Source organism: Pleurodeles waltl, chromosome 6 (genome assembly GCF_031143425.1).
Source record: "Pleurodeles waltl isolate 20211129_DDA chromosome 6, aPleWal1.hap1.20221129, whole genome shotgun sequence".
NCBI classification, from domain to species: domain Eukaryota; kingdom Metazoa; phylum Chordata; class Amphibia; order Caudata; family Salamandridae; genus Pleurodeles; species Pleurodeles waltl.
In genome coordinates this window covers 198,645,209-198,661,493 of record NC_090445.1, presented here as the reverse complement: position 1 = coordinate 198,661,493, position 16,285 = coordinate 198,645,209, and the positions used below count along the sequence as shown (strand labels likewise).

The 16,285-nt window shown below is 47.9% G+C and overlaps 1 protein-coding gene across 6 annotated transcripts in view; it reads right to left on the bottom strand.

Annotated features, from left to right (window-relative positions):
* The window catches only part of KAT7 (lysine acetyltransferase 7), a 683,237-nt gene that overhangs the window by 342,908 nt on the left and 324,044 nt on the right, over positions 1-16,285 (bottom strand). For all 6 annotated transcript variants that reach the window (XM_069237807.1, XM_069237810.1, XM_069237811.1 and 3 more), the window contains one exon: positions 13,133-13,324. In XM_069237807.1, the coding sequence (XP_069093908.1) occupies positions 13,133-13,324 (192 nt within the window). The remainder of the gene's footprint in view (positions 1-13,132; positions 13,325-16,285) is intronic.

The following is a 16,285-nucleotide window of genomic DNA, read 5'->3' as shown; positions in this document are numbered from 1 at the left end:
GGTTTAGGCTCTTCTAATGTGTATGGGATCTTGTTCTACTGTCTTGTATTTCTTGGTGAGACTGGATGTTGTTCTTGGTATCATTATCAGAGGATGTGGCAGCGTCAAATTAACTGGAAACACGGAAGACATAGGACAAAGAATCAAAGGCTCGAATGGTTCCTGAACTCGGACCTCTGCAGGAACTGTGAATCTTTGACAAATTAATGGGTCAGTCTCTTCCACAGGAAAAGTCTCATGAGAGGACACTGTCTTCTGTGTCAATTTACTCATTCTTGAAGTTAATCTCCCTAACACAGATAGTTTCGATGGTGAGCTAAATGTCAATCTTTATCATTTTGATGTTCTGTGATAAGGTTTCGCCATCAAACAAGGTGATGTCGAGAGGTATGACGTCATAGCTCAGGACTTCCGTGGATGAGTCAAAGTCGTAGGTGTTAATAGTACTACAGGAATCTGTACCTAAATAATTAATGTCAACAGTGGGAATGTCAATGCTAATGGTCTGGATGGTGACTGGTGTTCTTAGGAGTGGCAAGAGTCTCTAATGGTGGCCATGATGTTTTCTTCACCTCCACTTTTCAGATCTCCCTTTGTGGAAGTCTTTTCCAGGAGAGTAACTTTTTCAGAATAGGGAGACCCCTTTCTGTTCTGTTTCTTCTCTTCCTCTCTGCTGAGAACCTCCAGTTTGGCTCCTACCCTGACTCCCTCTCTAAACTTGAGGGCATGTTATGACATTTTTGGACAAAACTTGCAGTCTTTAATTTAATATGAGGGTGGTACACATATGATACAGATGATTGAGGGTTTGATGTTGCCTTTTTTTCCTTCTACATGAACAGCATTTCAGGACAAAATTGCATTTTCAGTGAAAAATTCCCTTCAAAATAGATGAAAAGTGACCCAACAGGCAAGTGACCCTAACTAATGCTAAAGTTAACAACAATTTAAAGCTGATGGGGGAAAAAAAAGAAGAAAACAAAAAAAGGGGGGGATAAAAAAAATAAAACAAAAAGGTGGTGCGTGGCCAGGATGGCGGCGCGCTAGGACGTTCCTACCTGCGCTCCGCAGCCCTGGCCCTGGAATCTGCTGGCTGGCCTGACGAGGGGGTGTCCCATGGCCTCCCCCCCGAGTTGACGGGTGCTGCTGGCAGCAGGGGGTAGCAGGGGGCAGCCCGATCGAGGTTGTGCAGCGCGCGGTGCTGCCCCTGAACAGAGGAGCGGCCGGCCCGAAGCATGTTCGGGGCCGCAGAGCGGCTTGGGCGGTTCCCTGGGCCGCGAAGTGGGGCCTTTTTCCGGCGGCGGCCTGGGCTTGCGTCTAGAGGCATCGGAGCCTCGGAGGGATCCTGCTGGGCCCCGTGAGTCACGGGGGCATGGAGGGGTCTTAGACCCCAAGAATAATTGCCGTTTTTGTGTGGAAGGAGCCCCTTTGAAAGACCTGGGTGGAGCCCCTTCTCATATTGGACCTCTCCAGGACTGTGGAGGGAGCTGGAGGTGCGGTCACATAGAGGAGAGGTCTCTGTTTGATCCTGAGGTCTTCATTCCTATCAGCATGGACCACAAGTAGGTGCGGGCCATTGTGTGAGGCGCCAGAGGCCACAAAAGGCGAAGTTCCATGGGTGGAGGCTACACAATGTGCAGGCCAGACGCAATATGTCACGAAGACACCTGGGGATTTGTTTCCGGAATGAGCTTTTGGAGAGACTTGGGGGGTGTCCAGGCGAGCTGAGTCCGGGCCCGCAAGCCATGGCGGCGTCCAAATCTAAGCGGGAACGCTCAGTAAGAGATGTTGACAGGGACCCGTAAGGCATTGGGGGGCATGGAGGAGGATCCACCGGTGACGAGACCACTGGAGGGTCGGACAGAGATGGAGTCGGATGAGGGCTCGCCAGTCACGAAGGGCTTTCTAACCTCCCTGTTTGATTCGCTCCGCAGCGATATCCAGGAACTTCGCAGGGACATATCCCAGGAAGTGAAGGAGCTACGGGGAGAGGTTACCTCCCTGGGAGTTCGTGTAGCGCAGTTGGCAGATGGCGAAATTCCCCGGGGCGAGGAGGTGGTGGGCCTGCAGCAAGAGGTTGTTCGTCTCCGAGAGCAGCAAGATTCCCTCCAGATAGCTGTCGAGGATTTAGAAAATCGTTCAAGGAGACAAAATATCCGTATCAGAGGGGCCCCGGTGGGGACGGAAAAGGAGGACATTGGAGAGTATGTGGTGGGCCTGTTCCGCTCTCTGCTGGGCCCGGAGGACACCCAAGAGATAGTTTTGGACAGAGTGGGCCGCGCTGGAGGCCCTGGAGACCGCTCCCCGGATATCCTGGCATGTCTCCACAATTTCGTGCTTAAAGAAACGATCCTGCAGCGGGCTCGCAATCTTGAGCAGGTACTCTTTGGAGGACATGTGCTCCAATTATTCCACGGCCTCTCTGTGCGGACCTTACAGAGGCGGAGATCATTTAGACCTATTACGGACCACTTGCGGGCGCATGATGTGTCTTATTCCTGGGACCACCCGTTCCGCTTGGTCTTCCGGTGGAAGGAACAGCTACGGCAGGTGTGATCCGTTTCGGAAGCATTTTGGATCTTGGGCTTGGAGGAGAATTCCCAAGATGCGAGCGAGAGGGCGGCCTTGCCTGGGGGGGCCCCCACGTTGGCGGCGGAAGGAGAAAAGAAGGAAACTACAGCGCCCTACGGCCTCGGAGCGGAGGCTGGAGCGGGAATCCGTTCTGAACAGCGTAGCCACCGGAACTTCAGCCTAGTGGAGGGGGGGCGGGACAGACCCGAACTGCAGACGGCCTTGATGTCGACGGCTTGTCGACCGCTGAGGAGGGTCGGGGCGGCGGAGGCGTTGGACCTGGTTTACCAAACATGGATGGTTCTACGGCCCTGTGGACACACTTCCTCGTGAAGTTGGGTGTGCGAGGACTTTTTGGTTCTAAGCACCTGTTTTGCGCATTGTTTGAATGTTGTTGTGTTTCCCTGTGACGCTGGCTTCTGTGTGGAGATAGTCTCAGGCCTTGGTTTTTCAGATGGTTCATCTTTTGGCCCGGGGGGGTCATCTTCCTGTTGGGTCCCTTCCCTTTTGAATGCTTCTCTCATTATAGGGTATGATTATTAAATGTACAAGCCTGAATGTCCGAGGGCTTAACAATCCTACGAAGAGGCTAGCCATCCTGTCAGCCCTAGAGAGGTCGGGGAGTCATATATGCCTGATGCAGGAAACACATCTCGTCCCAAAAGACATTTACCGCATGCGCTATAAGTGGTTCCCTAGACAGTTCTGGTCTTTGGCATCAACGAAATACGGAGGGGTTGCGATATTGCTGGTGCGCTAATTCCCTGGGGAGGTGGTGACAAAATTGCATGAGGTGCAAGGTAGGCTTTTAGCCATGAGATTGAGACTGGGTTTTTTTTCCTTCACTATTGCTTCTATCTATGTTCCTAATTCTCAGCAGGAAGTCTTCCTAAAACAGGCTTTGACCCCGCTCTTACAATCCCCGGATGGCTCTATCCTGGTGGGGGGCGACTTTAATCTGGTGATAGATGGGGATTTGGATCGCTCAGGCCACCGGTATGGGCAGACGGGGTCAATGACAGCGGCGGGGCGTCAATGGATAAATGAGTGGGCCTGGAGGAGGGCGCATCCCATGTTAAGGGACTATTACTTTTATTCGGCAGCAACCAAGACATATGCTAGGCTTGATCTGTTTTTTGGCCTCGCAGCAGCTTCTTCCCTGGGTTAGGGAGTCAGCGATCTAGCCTCGAGCCATGTCTGATCACGCTCCGGTTACTGTTGAGGTTGCCATGAATATCAGGCGCGTGGGCGTATCGGAGTGGCGATTCAGGGACTCGATGCTTCAGAACGCTGCAACAGTGGATGCGATTCGTAGTGCAATAATAGATTACCTTAACCATAATGATGATGGGGCCACTTGTATGGCAACGCTGTGGGAGGCACTGAAGGCGGTATTGAGGGGTGAGGTGATGTCGCTGTCAGCTAGTGATAATAAAGCAAGGAGATTGCTCCGGGAGGATTTAGAACAGAGAGTGAGATTATGGAGCGTTCACATAAGCATACTGGTGCTCCGAGAGTCTGGTGAGAGCTTGAGAAAGTGAGGAAGCCGTTGACGCGGTTGGATTTGGACAGGGCAGAGTATGCAGTGGTGCGCCTTAAGCATAAGTATTACTTAAGAAGCAACAGATGCGGTAGGCTATTGGCGCATCGGTTGCGAGCGCAGCGTCAATGATAAAAATGGTCCGCTCCCCTTTGGGAGCGGAAGCGCGCACGAGCGACCAATTTGCGGAGGCCTTTGCGGAATTCTATCGGGGATTATATGGAGCTGAGGACCCCGGCAATGCATCTCCGGAGGCCTTCCTGGAGGGTATTGGAATTACTTTTTTGACCGAGAGAGAGGCGACCTCATTAGATCAACCCATAAGGGCGGAAGAGGTCATTTCAGCGATTTCACGTTTGCAGGTCGGGAAGTCACCAGGCCCTGATGGTTTTTCCGCACTTTTGTTTACAAGACCTTTTGTGTGGAACTTGTACCGATATTAGTGCGACTTCAGTTCCTTTTGGCAGACCGGGGCTCTCACAGCCAGCATGCTGGATGCCATGATTGTGTTTATCCCGAAACCGGGGAAAGAACCCGAGCAGTGGCCTCCTACAGGCCTATCTCCCTCTTGAATATCGATGCCACACTGTTCACTGGTATACTCGCACACCGTCTCAATTATTATATGCCGGGCCTTGTAGATCCCGACCAAGCAGGATTTATACCACATAGACAGAGTAGTGATAGCACTATGAGACTGCTTCACCTATTGGATAAAACTGATCGCTCACGCAGGGAGGCGCTCTTTCTCTCGATCGATGCTGAAAAAGGTGTTCAATAGGGTTCATTGGCCATATCTGTTCAGAGTCCTTGAACATTTTGGATTGGGCCCGGGTTTCATGGCATGGATTAGTTGCATCTATCAGGCGCCCCGGGCAGCGGTCCGGGTCAACGGAACGCGCTTGCTGCCGTTCCCAATTCAAAGAGGGACCCGGCAAGGGTGTCCGCTTTCGCCTCTCTTGTTTGCGCTTTACATGGAACCCATGGCGCAGTGGATTCGCGATAACCCTCAGATCAAGGTAGTGAAGTTCGGGGGAGATGAACACATCATTTCACTGTACGTGGATGATGTGATTCTTACCTTCTCGGAGCCTGCAAACTCACTGCCTGCACTAATGGAGATACTGGAGGGATTTGGACGGATCTCGGGATTCCGGATAAACATGTTAAAGGGTCAGGCCATGAGCAGGTTTATTAGTGCCGAACATGAAAGATCTGAAGGCCTGATTCCACTTTATATGGTCTTCCTCAAAAATCCCGTACCTGGGGACTGACTTAGGGTCCACTGTTGCCCATACGGCGACGATGAATTACATGAAACTGACCTGGGAGGTGCAGCACGACCTAGAGACCTGGGGGAGACTTAAGCTGTCTTGGCTAGGCAGGGTGGCAGCAGTGAAGATGACTATCTTGCTGCATGTTCTCTACTTCTTCCTGGCACTTCCGGTGGCGCCCCCGCCATGGACGATAGCAGCCCTCCAAACAACGATTCTAAAATTTATTTGGGAAGGAAGGGCGCTGCGGTTGCCTCAACGGGTGTTGTATCACCCTAAGCAGGAGGGAGGACTGGCGGTCCCCTGCCTTCTACGATACTTTCAGGCTGTACAATTGCGTTTATTAGAATGGAGCCGCCCGTCTTCCGAGAAACATTGGTGTTTCATGGACGAAGCGGTGGCCAGCTCCCATATATGGAAAGAGCCCTGGCTCTGCCGCTGCCACAGAGCGCGGGGATTATATGTGTCCCAGGTCATGGAGGTGTCGATGAGGTTATGGGATGTGGTAGCTAGCAGACTGGACTTGACGACATTCCCGTCCCCAATGACTCCCTTAGGTGAGAACCCTGATTTTGGCCCGGGCCTGCAACGGGAGGCCCTATGCCGTTGGTATGAAGGAGGCTGCAAACGGGTGGGTTACCTTTTCAACGAGCAGGGGGGTGATTTCCTTCGACCAGATGAGAGAGGTCTATGGCTTAACGGAGGCAGATGGGATGATGTATTACCAAATACGGCACTGGGCCATGTTGCCAGCTAATAGAGCATTCATAGACAGGCCACTAACACCGTTTGAAAAATGGATCTTAGTAAAAAAAAAAGACGATAAGCGGGTGATCTCGGAGCACTATGGCCTCCTAAGGGGGGACACCCGTTCGCCTAAGGGTCAGCTGAGGTGGGGGAGGGAACTGGAGAGAGAGCTTTCTGATGTGGAACGGGAGGGTGTTTTCTACAGGACTCACCATACGGCCTACAGTGCGGCAAGCACAGAGACAGCCTCTAAGGTGGCCTCCTATTGGTACTACACCCCAGCAAGGATCCATGCCTGGGATCCCACTAAGTCTAGCCTTTGTTGGAGGGGTTGCGGGGGTGGAGGATCGCTTGTGCACGTGCTATGGCATTGCCCCAAGCTTCACCGGTACTGGGAGAATATTATAGATGCTATTGATTCGGCGTTTGATACTCAGATCCCCAGATTTCCGGCGTACACTTTGCTGGGCTTGCCTAACCCGCATACCTTCCCCCTGAGATCACTGAGGGGGCGGCAGATGGCCTTGAACGTGGCACTGCAGTTGTTGGCCGTGTGGGGGACTGACAGGATCCCGACAGTAACCTCATGGCTCCACAAGTTGTGGTTCATTCTTGCTATGGAAAAGCTCACTTTAGCTTCACGGCAACGCAGTGGCGAATTTAAAGAACTCTGGCAACCATTCTTACAACTACTCTCCACGGAGTTCGCAGAATTGACATGCCCGGCCTATCTGAGGGTGCTGGAACTGAGGGAAAAGGAGGAAGTGAGCATTAGAGAACTATACGCAGAACCAAGATTGAGTGGAATCTAGGTTTGGGACTGAGTGATGGCTGTATGATGTGCCAGTAGCAGGGAAACAATATTAAAGTTTTGTTCATGTTTATTGTCACTGTACATGGAGCATGCCTTATTTTACAGCAATTGTACCAGTTTGATAAAATGCATATGTGATGTTTATAATTGAAAATAATAATAAATAGATTTGATCCATAAAACAAAAAGGTTTTGAACCTGAAATGTTCAGAGATCCTCGTAACAGGCACTCCAGAAAAAACAAGCAACTGGGGCTCTGAGGTAAACTGTCAGTACAGTGCATGCCAGGACAGAGAAGCTAGCTAGCTGGCCAAATCTCTCCCAAGATATGGCGTTTATAAGTGATGGTTAGATGCAAATCTCAGAACTTGTGGGTACTCATACTAGCATTTCAGTGTTAGGGACATTTCACACAATTGTGTGTCATGTCATGTAGCAAGGAAACATATATATTTCTAAATGAGTAGAAGATATGAAGTTTAGAAGTGGTGGTTATGTGCACATCTCAGAATTTGTGGGTACTCATACTAGCATGTGAATTAGAGAGCATTTCAGGGTCACTTCCACCCGGCGTCATGGAAGTAAAGATGTTGTACATAGTGTTTAAAAACACTGCAGGATCAGATCCCGGAGTCGGGAAAGCCGGGTACTGCTGCTGCACCGGCACCGGCAAAGCTGCCGAAAAGGGTTCAGGTAACTCCTGGCCAGGAGAACCCTCAGGTGAGGCTCAACCTCAAAGACCGACCCGGGTGACGTCGGGGTCGTCGGAGGCGGAGGGGTGACGGTTGGGCTTATCTCCCACGTCGAACGACGCCGAGCCGACGGAGAAGCTGATCTACATCTGGACCTTCCCTTGCTCGATCGGCGCCGAGATCCATGACGGCGCCGAGAGTCACTATGATGGTGACGAGACCTCGAGCATCTCGACGAAGCCATTGGAAACAGTAGCTCCCTGTGAGCCTCGAAGAATTAACCGTTATTCGGGCACGGAAAAAAGGGAACTGACGTCTGCACGTCGACAAGGGCTTTTATTGCCTGGATGACGTCATGTGGCATCGCGTGGAGTCGGGCGATTGTGACGTCATCGTCGACGTGCAGAGCTAGAAGAAATTTCCGTCGAGGGCTGGCGCGAGGGGAGAATTCTTTAGGTGAGGAATCCACAGGTAGGTGTATCCATCAGAAACACTGGCACTGGGGACCTGGTTAGCAGGAAGCCAGTGCACTTTAGTCAGTCGCATTAGAAACTAGGCAAAAAGTAGGAGACTACTGCAATCAAAACCCAGTTCCTACAGAGTTGTTCTAGGAGGACTGGTTGTCTTCCTCAGTTCTGGCTAAGCAGATGCCAGGGTTCTTACCCCCAACCTCACCCCACGACCCAGTGATAGAGTGGTTGCTGAACTTTAGAGAACCGTGACTGCTGTTGCAAATGTTCCGGGCCACAGGCCCTGGAAGTACAATGGGAACCTCATCACAGCATATCCAGACTATACAGCTGAGGTCCAGACCACAGCCCTGTACCTTGGGGCTGTAACAAGTGCTGCTCCTTCCGCGAGGTTCCGGGTAGTAGATTCCAAGGTCTCCCATTTCTTTCAAATGCCAGGGGAGGCCTGGACATGTCTAAGGCCCCACGAGACAGAGGATCTGCCTGCTGCAGATGGAGGTGACCTAGGGAGCTAAAACAAAATTTACCCTTGTTGTCACCCCTGCCAGGTGTGTGCCCTCAGACAAGCAGTCAGCCAGAGAACAGCACAAGTGGTGGGTGAGACCTCCCTATATGGCTCCTACAGGTACAATGTCATGGTCCCCTGACAGACCTGGAATCAGAGGCGGGGAACTCTAGTACCCCGAGAGGAATCATTGAAGCGCTGGATGTCAGAACAGTAGTTTACATGGGGTGACTAGTCCCAAGTGGACTGCCCTGGGCGATCTGCATTTTGGTGTGGAACTGCTTGACAATAGGGACAGAGGTAACCAACTGTTGACTTTTCTGCTTCCAAATAGAGTTCCAGTAAAAGTACTTTTTTATATTGTGTGGGGGATTATGACAAGATGCACATGTGCGCTCAAGACAAGGGTGTGGAAGTCACGGTTCAGTTAATGTTTTATGACTATGGTTGAAATAGGGGAGGGCGGGGCCACACCAGAGGTAACCGGGGGGGATGGGGTTGAGGTGCCACGATTGCATGCATGGGTGCATGCCTGTTAACGCCTGCACATGGCAATGGATGTGGGTGTGTGTGTGGTGGTGGGGATTTTAACTGCATTCATTGTACGCAGGGAGATCGCTTGATGCCTCCCATGCCAAGGGACACAGGGCATATGGGTGACAGAGATTTCATCAAAGGACGGCAGCGGTACAGGCTCCGGGAGGCGATCGGCTCAAACATGCAACATCATTTTGAGGACAATGAGGGATAAGTAGAGAGAAAGAGGACAGAATGGGATGTGCTGTGTTGTGGATGATGGTTCACTGCATTAAAATCACGTGTGGAGCCAGGACATCCCTACTCCGCGACCTGTCGAAGTTGGAGAAGCCGCTGCAGGTGGCTGAGAGAGAGGCAGTATCATGGGTGGAGGGCCGGGCGAGACATAGCACACTACAGAAACAGTATGGGGACATAATGCACCAGACTTATCAACATCGATTATAAAGCACACCTCGCCCAGAAGGAAGTTGAGGGCGACAACCAGTGCCCCGGCTGTTAAAATCTGAGATCCCCAGGACCAGGTTTGGGGCCAATCAGTGTCATTGGTCTCAGAGTGAATACTCAAGCGGACATCAATGCGGTATTCACAGATACCTATGGAGCGTCAAAGCTCCAGTAGCCAAAGCGATGGATGGCAGATAACAAGATGACAGTGTGGTGATCCAGGATGAACTCCCCTGACTGATGGTTAGACTGGTCGATGGACAGGGGCGGTTCCCTGAGAGTATGGAGAAGATTGGGGTGGACGGCTATGCTCTGGTGGAAAAAATACATTCTGCCCCAGCACCATATACATCGCAACTGCCACTTTGGCGTGTGCCAAAGGTGAGGGCTGTGCACGACCTGACCCCAAGGCAAGAGACTGAGGCTAGCCGTGTGAGAGATCTTTACCCTCAAGGGGTTTCACAGGCCTTTTACAGACTTGCAATCCTCACATGACTTGGGGGCGGTCTTTTACTGGCAAATAACGTGTTGGTGACTGTGGTGTAGGACATTTGGGGTATGGCACAAGAGGAACCGGTACTAAATGAGGGGCTCCAGTGTGTCTTTACCATGGGATGGGGAAACGGGCACTCATATTGTTATATGGTGCACTGTTAGACAAGTATAAAATATTGCAGCATAGTAAGCCCAAATTGGGGGGTTGCCTGGGAGTGGATATTTTGATTAAACAATGGGAGTTGGCACTGGAGTATGTTAAATGTGTTTCCCCCAATGCCTGCTTCAAATTTATGCAATGTAACTACCTACACCAGGCTTATCTCACGCCCCACGGGGTGCACAATATGTTTCCATGTTAGTCATCGAAATTCAGTCATCCCATGTGTCAAGACCCTGTGAGTCATGAGGTTGGTCATATGGAACCTAGGACTGTCCCCACCCACCCTACTGTAAAGAACCTCCAGCTGAATGCTATGGCAACCCTAGAGGCAAGACAGGAGAGAAAGCTGGGGAAGGAGGTGGAGGCAGGGAAGGAGGGGGGACAAGCAGGAGGAGGGGGAGAGGTTGCACTGTCATGCCTCCCTTGCGTTTTGGGGGCTAGAAGTTCAGGCAGGTTGATGGCCTCCTCAGAAATAAGTTTCCTTATGTGAGATGCAGAGTCCTTTATCACATGCGGAGGCTTTACCAGAGTTCAATCTGTGCCAGATTGCATATGAATGTGCATCCAAGTGTTCCTATAGCCGTTAAAGAACTGGCTGTTCAAACTCCTCAGAAGCAGCACAGGATGCCACAGTGGAAGGCGGCATTGATGGGGCTGCAGAAGTTTGGACAGTGGAGACTGTTGAGCTTGATCTCAGCTCTGAGTTGATGGGTCTCGATGCCAAACTCCACCTCGGCTCCGATTGTTTCGGTCAAAGCTGTCACAGCTCTGAAGATTTCAGCTTCAGAACGTACAAGTCAGAGGGTGGCCAAAGATTTGCCTTCCGTAGCCAAAGCTGTAGTCAAAGCTTGGAGTAGGACTTTGCCACCAAAGGTGGCTTGGGTCGTTGGGTCCATATACGAAAGCCAGTGTTTTCCATGGCTGGATGGCAGTGGTGCACTGGAGGCCTCATAAGCAACCTGGGAGCTTGCACCTGTGTGGCGAGTTATGGGAACAACCGTACTTTGTGATCTTTTGAGGGCACTGGGCTGGCAGAAGCTCTTCGGACTTGACATCTGCCTCGGAACCAACGCTTTCAGGTAAATAATTTTTTTTTTTTTAAAAAGCTGTCTCCACTGCGGCACCTGCAGGACCTAACCTCTTCAACATCTGACTCCTCCTGTTCTCCGAAGATATATGGAGCCTCTTCCATCTCCTATCCATGTGTCATGGTAGTGGAGGAAATATGACAGGTGCATCGGTTCCAAATTTTCTTGTGAATGTCAATGCAGGCCGTACAGGAATCTTAATAATGGTCAGGAGACCAACAGATATTGCAGACTTCGAAGAAGTTAAATCTCGGATACTTGGCCCGACAACTGGGACATGATCGTAATGCAGTCCTTTCCATCACAGGAAGATTCTCTACCTCATCAGTTGGGAGGCAAGGGTTATTAGATCGACGGAGTCAAAAATATGTGATGGTATGAAACGGACATGAACATAGGATTGTTTGTAGGTACCCACAAGAGGACGGATCCGAGGACCGGCGAGACCACAAGGCATCAAACCACAGCTGTAAATGACACAACTGAACCACTACCGCGCAGGTAAAACAATCTAACGATGGCGCCAATTCCCATGCGCAATATCACTAGACCTCGTGACCCAAAAAGACTTCCTTCAAAGAAAAGAAATGTTGTACATGTCCGAGCCCAACACTAGATGGCATAAGTATGCACAACATGTATATCTACAGCTACACATGCCACGAATAAAAAGATAAAAAGCTTTGTTTTTTCCCCAAGCTGTTTTCGCTTTATGATCTGGCAGAAAACCTTGCCATGCAATCTTTTATGCCTGAGAGGGAAGGTTAAAAGGTTGTTTGGGATACTGCTACACATGTGCTCACTCAAGTGCTCCAGTGCTGGTAAAGGTGTACGGTCTATATACTGTAAGAGGTGACACAAGACTATTTATCAAGGAGAGGTCTACCCACAGCTAAAGATTGATGTATTTGAAAAAAAGAAGAGTTCTGGGTCCTTGAGCATAAGCGGGAACATTCTACATTTATGACCATCAGTGAGGATCCTATGATGCAGAATGTCAAGCATTCACAGAGTACATACCTTACAACATCACTTAAACATATTCACTTTTCATACTACAAAATCAATGTGGTTTAAAGTATTGTGCATTGCACTGATAATGCTGTGACTGCTTATACCACAGAGTAATAATGCACATGTACTGTTTAACATATTAACTTTACAAATCACATACAGCTTTTTGTCACCTAACAGCTTTATCATGTGTATCACAAGGCGCCTAAGTCATACAGTAATCAAAATGCTGTGGTAACAGCACACACCATACTTGAATATCTTCTTCCAGGCTGAAGCAACAGAACATCTTCACCAGAACACATTACACTCTTATGCATACAGATCACCAAAGCTTTATAGTTTGACTACTAATGCAATCACAAAAGCCACTCTTAACACATAATTGTATCACAGAACCATCAGAAGTCCATGCCACACTCACTTAACACATCTGTAACTGCCTAATACTAACAGTTTAGGCTAGTAATAGCCAACATCAGGGTCATGTCCAAATCAGACAGCTTCTTAAGTGATATGCATCCACATAAGTCGTACACCACTACTCAACAGATCAATTAATATGTTTTACAATAACACCAGACCATAATGGCTACAGTCAATGAGAAAATATAGACTTGTGCATAAAGGGTGGAGTGAAAGCACTATTATGCAACACAAATGATGTTAAAAACACTAGACAAATGTTGAGGAAGGGACCTATTTTATACACAATCTGCATGTATGCTGCATTACAATTTACCTAGTCATTTCTTCTGTATACATCAACACATACCATATGTCTCCGAAGTATTGTTTGACTCTTCATGTATTTCAGACAAAATTCACACATGTAGAGGCGTCCGAGGCGAGCATACTCCTCTGGGTAGGGGGAATGGTACCAAGTGTCCAGCTCATACCGTCCAAACACAATTGTTTTAATCATGTTACTGCCTTCTGTTATCTGGCCTTGTAGTCGCAACTTCTCCTATGTGTGATGAAAGCAAACAACAACATTCTTTAGTGCACCTCAACAAAGACCTGAAACCTAAAATATCACTGACTATAGAAGTGCTTAAACAACAACAACAAAAACAATTAACATGCCTTGATCTACGGAAGACAAAGTTACTTACCTGCAATGCAATTCAATAGTATTTTCAAACCTTAGAATATCTATCCACGTGTGGGATTGTGGAAGAGTGAGAACACTGAAAAATACATCATTTCAAATATAAAACTGAAAATAGACAACACTGACTAGGGAAGGCAACATTTCCTGTTCCTGTTTATCTTTTAATAAACTGAAGCATGCACTTGCATAATCTAGAAAATCAAAAAGGTTTTAATATGACATGGAGCAGATACTCTGCTTAAAATGTTAATTCTTCCTTTTCAAATAAAATAAACTGGTTCCCAAAGCTATTCAGCCTCAAACGAAGAACAAGTTCACCAACGCAACATCCCAGGCACTCTATACTGCTAGTATTTAGTACATTGGCAGATAGTTTTAAGTAAAGGAAATCCGTTGGCAAAATTAACCCCAATAGCTCTACTGGGGGAAAGGCTTGATTGTGTGTATATGTAAATAGTACATATGTGATTAAGAACTCAAGCTGGAGGTTGTTATCTATTGCGGGATCTTCATGAATGTTAATAAACTTTGAAATAGAAAATCAATCTTATTAATTTGCAAAGTAGGTGGTGGGAAGGTAAGGAAAGGAAGACGGAGAAAATGACCAGATCACATTCAATCTACTAGATTTATCCCAAGCAGGAATAATAGCACTTGAAACCAAAATTGTTCTCGCCTCACTTCAAAATGACTTGTGGATACTGATGGATAACTGAGGATACCCTGCTTTGACCTTACTTGATCTTTCTGCAATCTTCAATACCCTTTCTTGGCAGATGGAGAAGGTTAGGCAGTAATTGATGCAGAAATATAGAAAGCAACGGTCAAGCCCTTAGAGAAACAATTCTCATGTTGGGCACATTCTATTACATCACACAGGTAAGCAAGTTAGAAGGCTCTCTTGCACTCGTCAGTTCTAATGAGCCAAATGGTTCCGTGCAGCCATTTTGTCAACTGCAAGGACTTCGGGGTGTAGTGAGGAACTTAGCCCATGTTCAAGATAGCAAAGAAAGATCTAGCTTGAAATGAAATAGTGTTTGTATTGAGATTTTCCACAGTTCAAGAACTAGCTCTGACTGGCCCAAACTACAAGAAGAGTTGTGCCCGATAGTATTTATCACAAAGCATTTGAGATCAAAGGAATGGTAAGAAAAGAGTAAAGAAACATGCTGATACAGTTTGTCAAAGAAGGCAGGCCTTGCAACCCTGAAAATGTCCATCTGCTGATAAAGAGGGAACACTCAAAGTTCGAATCCACTGAAAAGAGAAACAACCTACTGGTTGCCCACTGCAATAACAACAGGGGCTGCCTGTTGTCGATAGTCCATTTGTTGTTGCTGGTCAGCTACATGCTCAAGGTATCCATACAGGGGTGATCGAATCCTTGCACATGTTTAGCTGAAAAGTCAACACCATTTCGGAGACCAGTGCCATAGGATCTGAGTTAACAGAAAAAGCAACAAAGATCTCGTCAGACCTTGCTTCTGAATAAAGTACATGATCACCATGATGCTCAAGGAAACAACTACTTGGAAGTTTTTCATCCTACTGAGGGAAGGCTCAGAAATTAATTTGGCAGCCCTGAATTTAACAGACTGATGTGGAGTTTTCTAGGACCACAGCTGAATATGTGCTGAAGCATCTGCTGTGAGAAAAGGTGGGGAGTGAACAGTGATAAAACGGAATATGTACGGATGTTGTTGGGGATTAGCCACAGTTTCAGGGCATATAAGGGTGGAGAGGTTCAGAGGTTAGTCAGGTTTTCCATCACATTATTGCCATTGCATGTTCAGTTGCTCTTCAGCTGACTTCATACAGACGGGGCATTGTGGCAGAAACTGGATGCAGGAATACATGCACCATAACAGCGCCTCAAGTTTTGGCATTTGGAGTGAAGCTGTGTGGGACTAAAAGCTGGCCAAAATGTTCCTTCATCACCAAATTCTTCCATTTTCTGGAAATGTAAAGGATGTAGTGGTAAAATATTACTTGAAGAGGTCTGATTTTGGCATTAAATCAATTGAATCCCTTTTGCAGTAATTAATAGGCTCTTTTTTGTGTCATTAACTGGCTAGTCGAAGAGAAAATAAATGTCTTCTTCGAGCCTTCTTGCAACTATGATTTAGGTATTGTCGCTGTCAATGCAATCGCCATTAACACCATCTTCGAAGAACTTTCTTCTCAGCTTTCTCAACATAAAGATGTTGTCGTTGTTCTCAACGTCAGACTCTGTAGTCATTGCTAAGGTGGCTGAGGATATGACAGTCGATGGCAGATCAGTAGAATCGTGAATGTTCCTCATTGAGGACTCCTTAAAAGGAGTCACAGTTACTGATTTAGATGTGGAAGATGTTTTATGAGAGCAACGTGAACCGGAAACTCCCTTACCCACTGAATTTTTCATCAAAGTCTTTGTTGTGAAACTTTGTTTTCTTTTATGTCTCTTCATATGAAGCTGAACCCTCATTTTTACAGTTTCTCCCTGGTGAAGAACAACTGTCCCTCATCTTCAGAAGCAGGGTCATAACTCTTTTTCATTTGAAGTCATAGAAGTAGCCTGGCTTCTCAGTCATTTAGAGTTTCAGCAGAAAAAGTTCTGCAATGCTTACATTCCTTTTGTTTAGGGTGAACGTGGAAGCAATAAAGGCATTCCTTATGTGCGCCGCAGAAAACATTTTTGGTTTCCCGCAAGATGTACAAGATCTCAGAAGTCTCTTTTTAGATCCCTCTGACTTGGAGCTGGTCGGGAAACATCACTTGCAGGGTCAAACAACTCAGTTCTGAGAGAAAAATTCAAAAGTTGACTGAAGCACT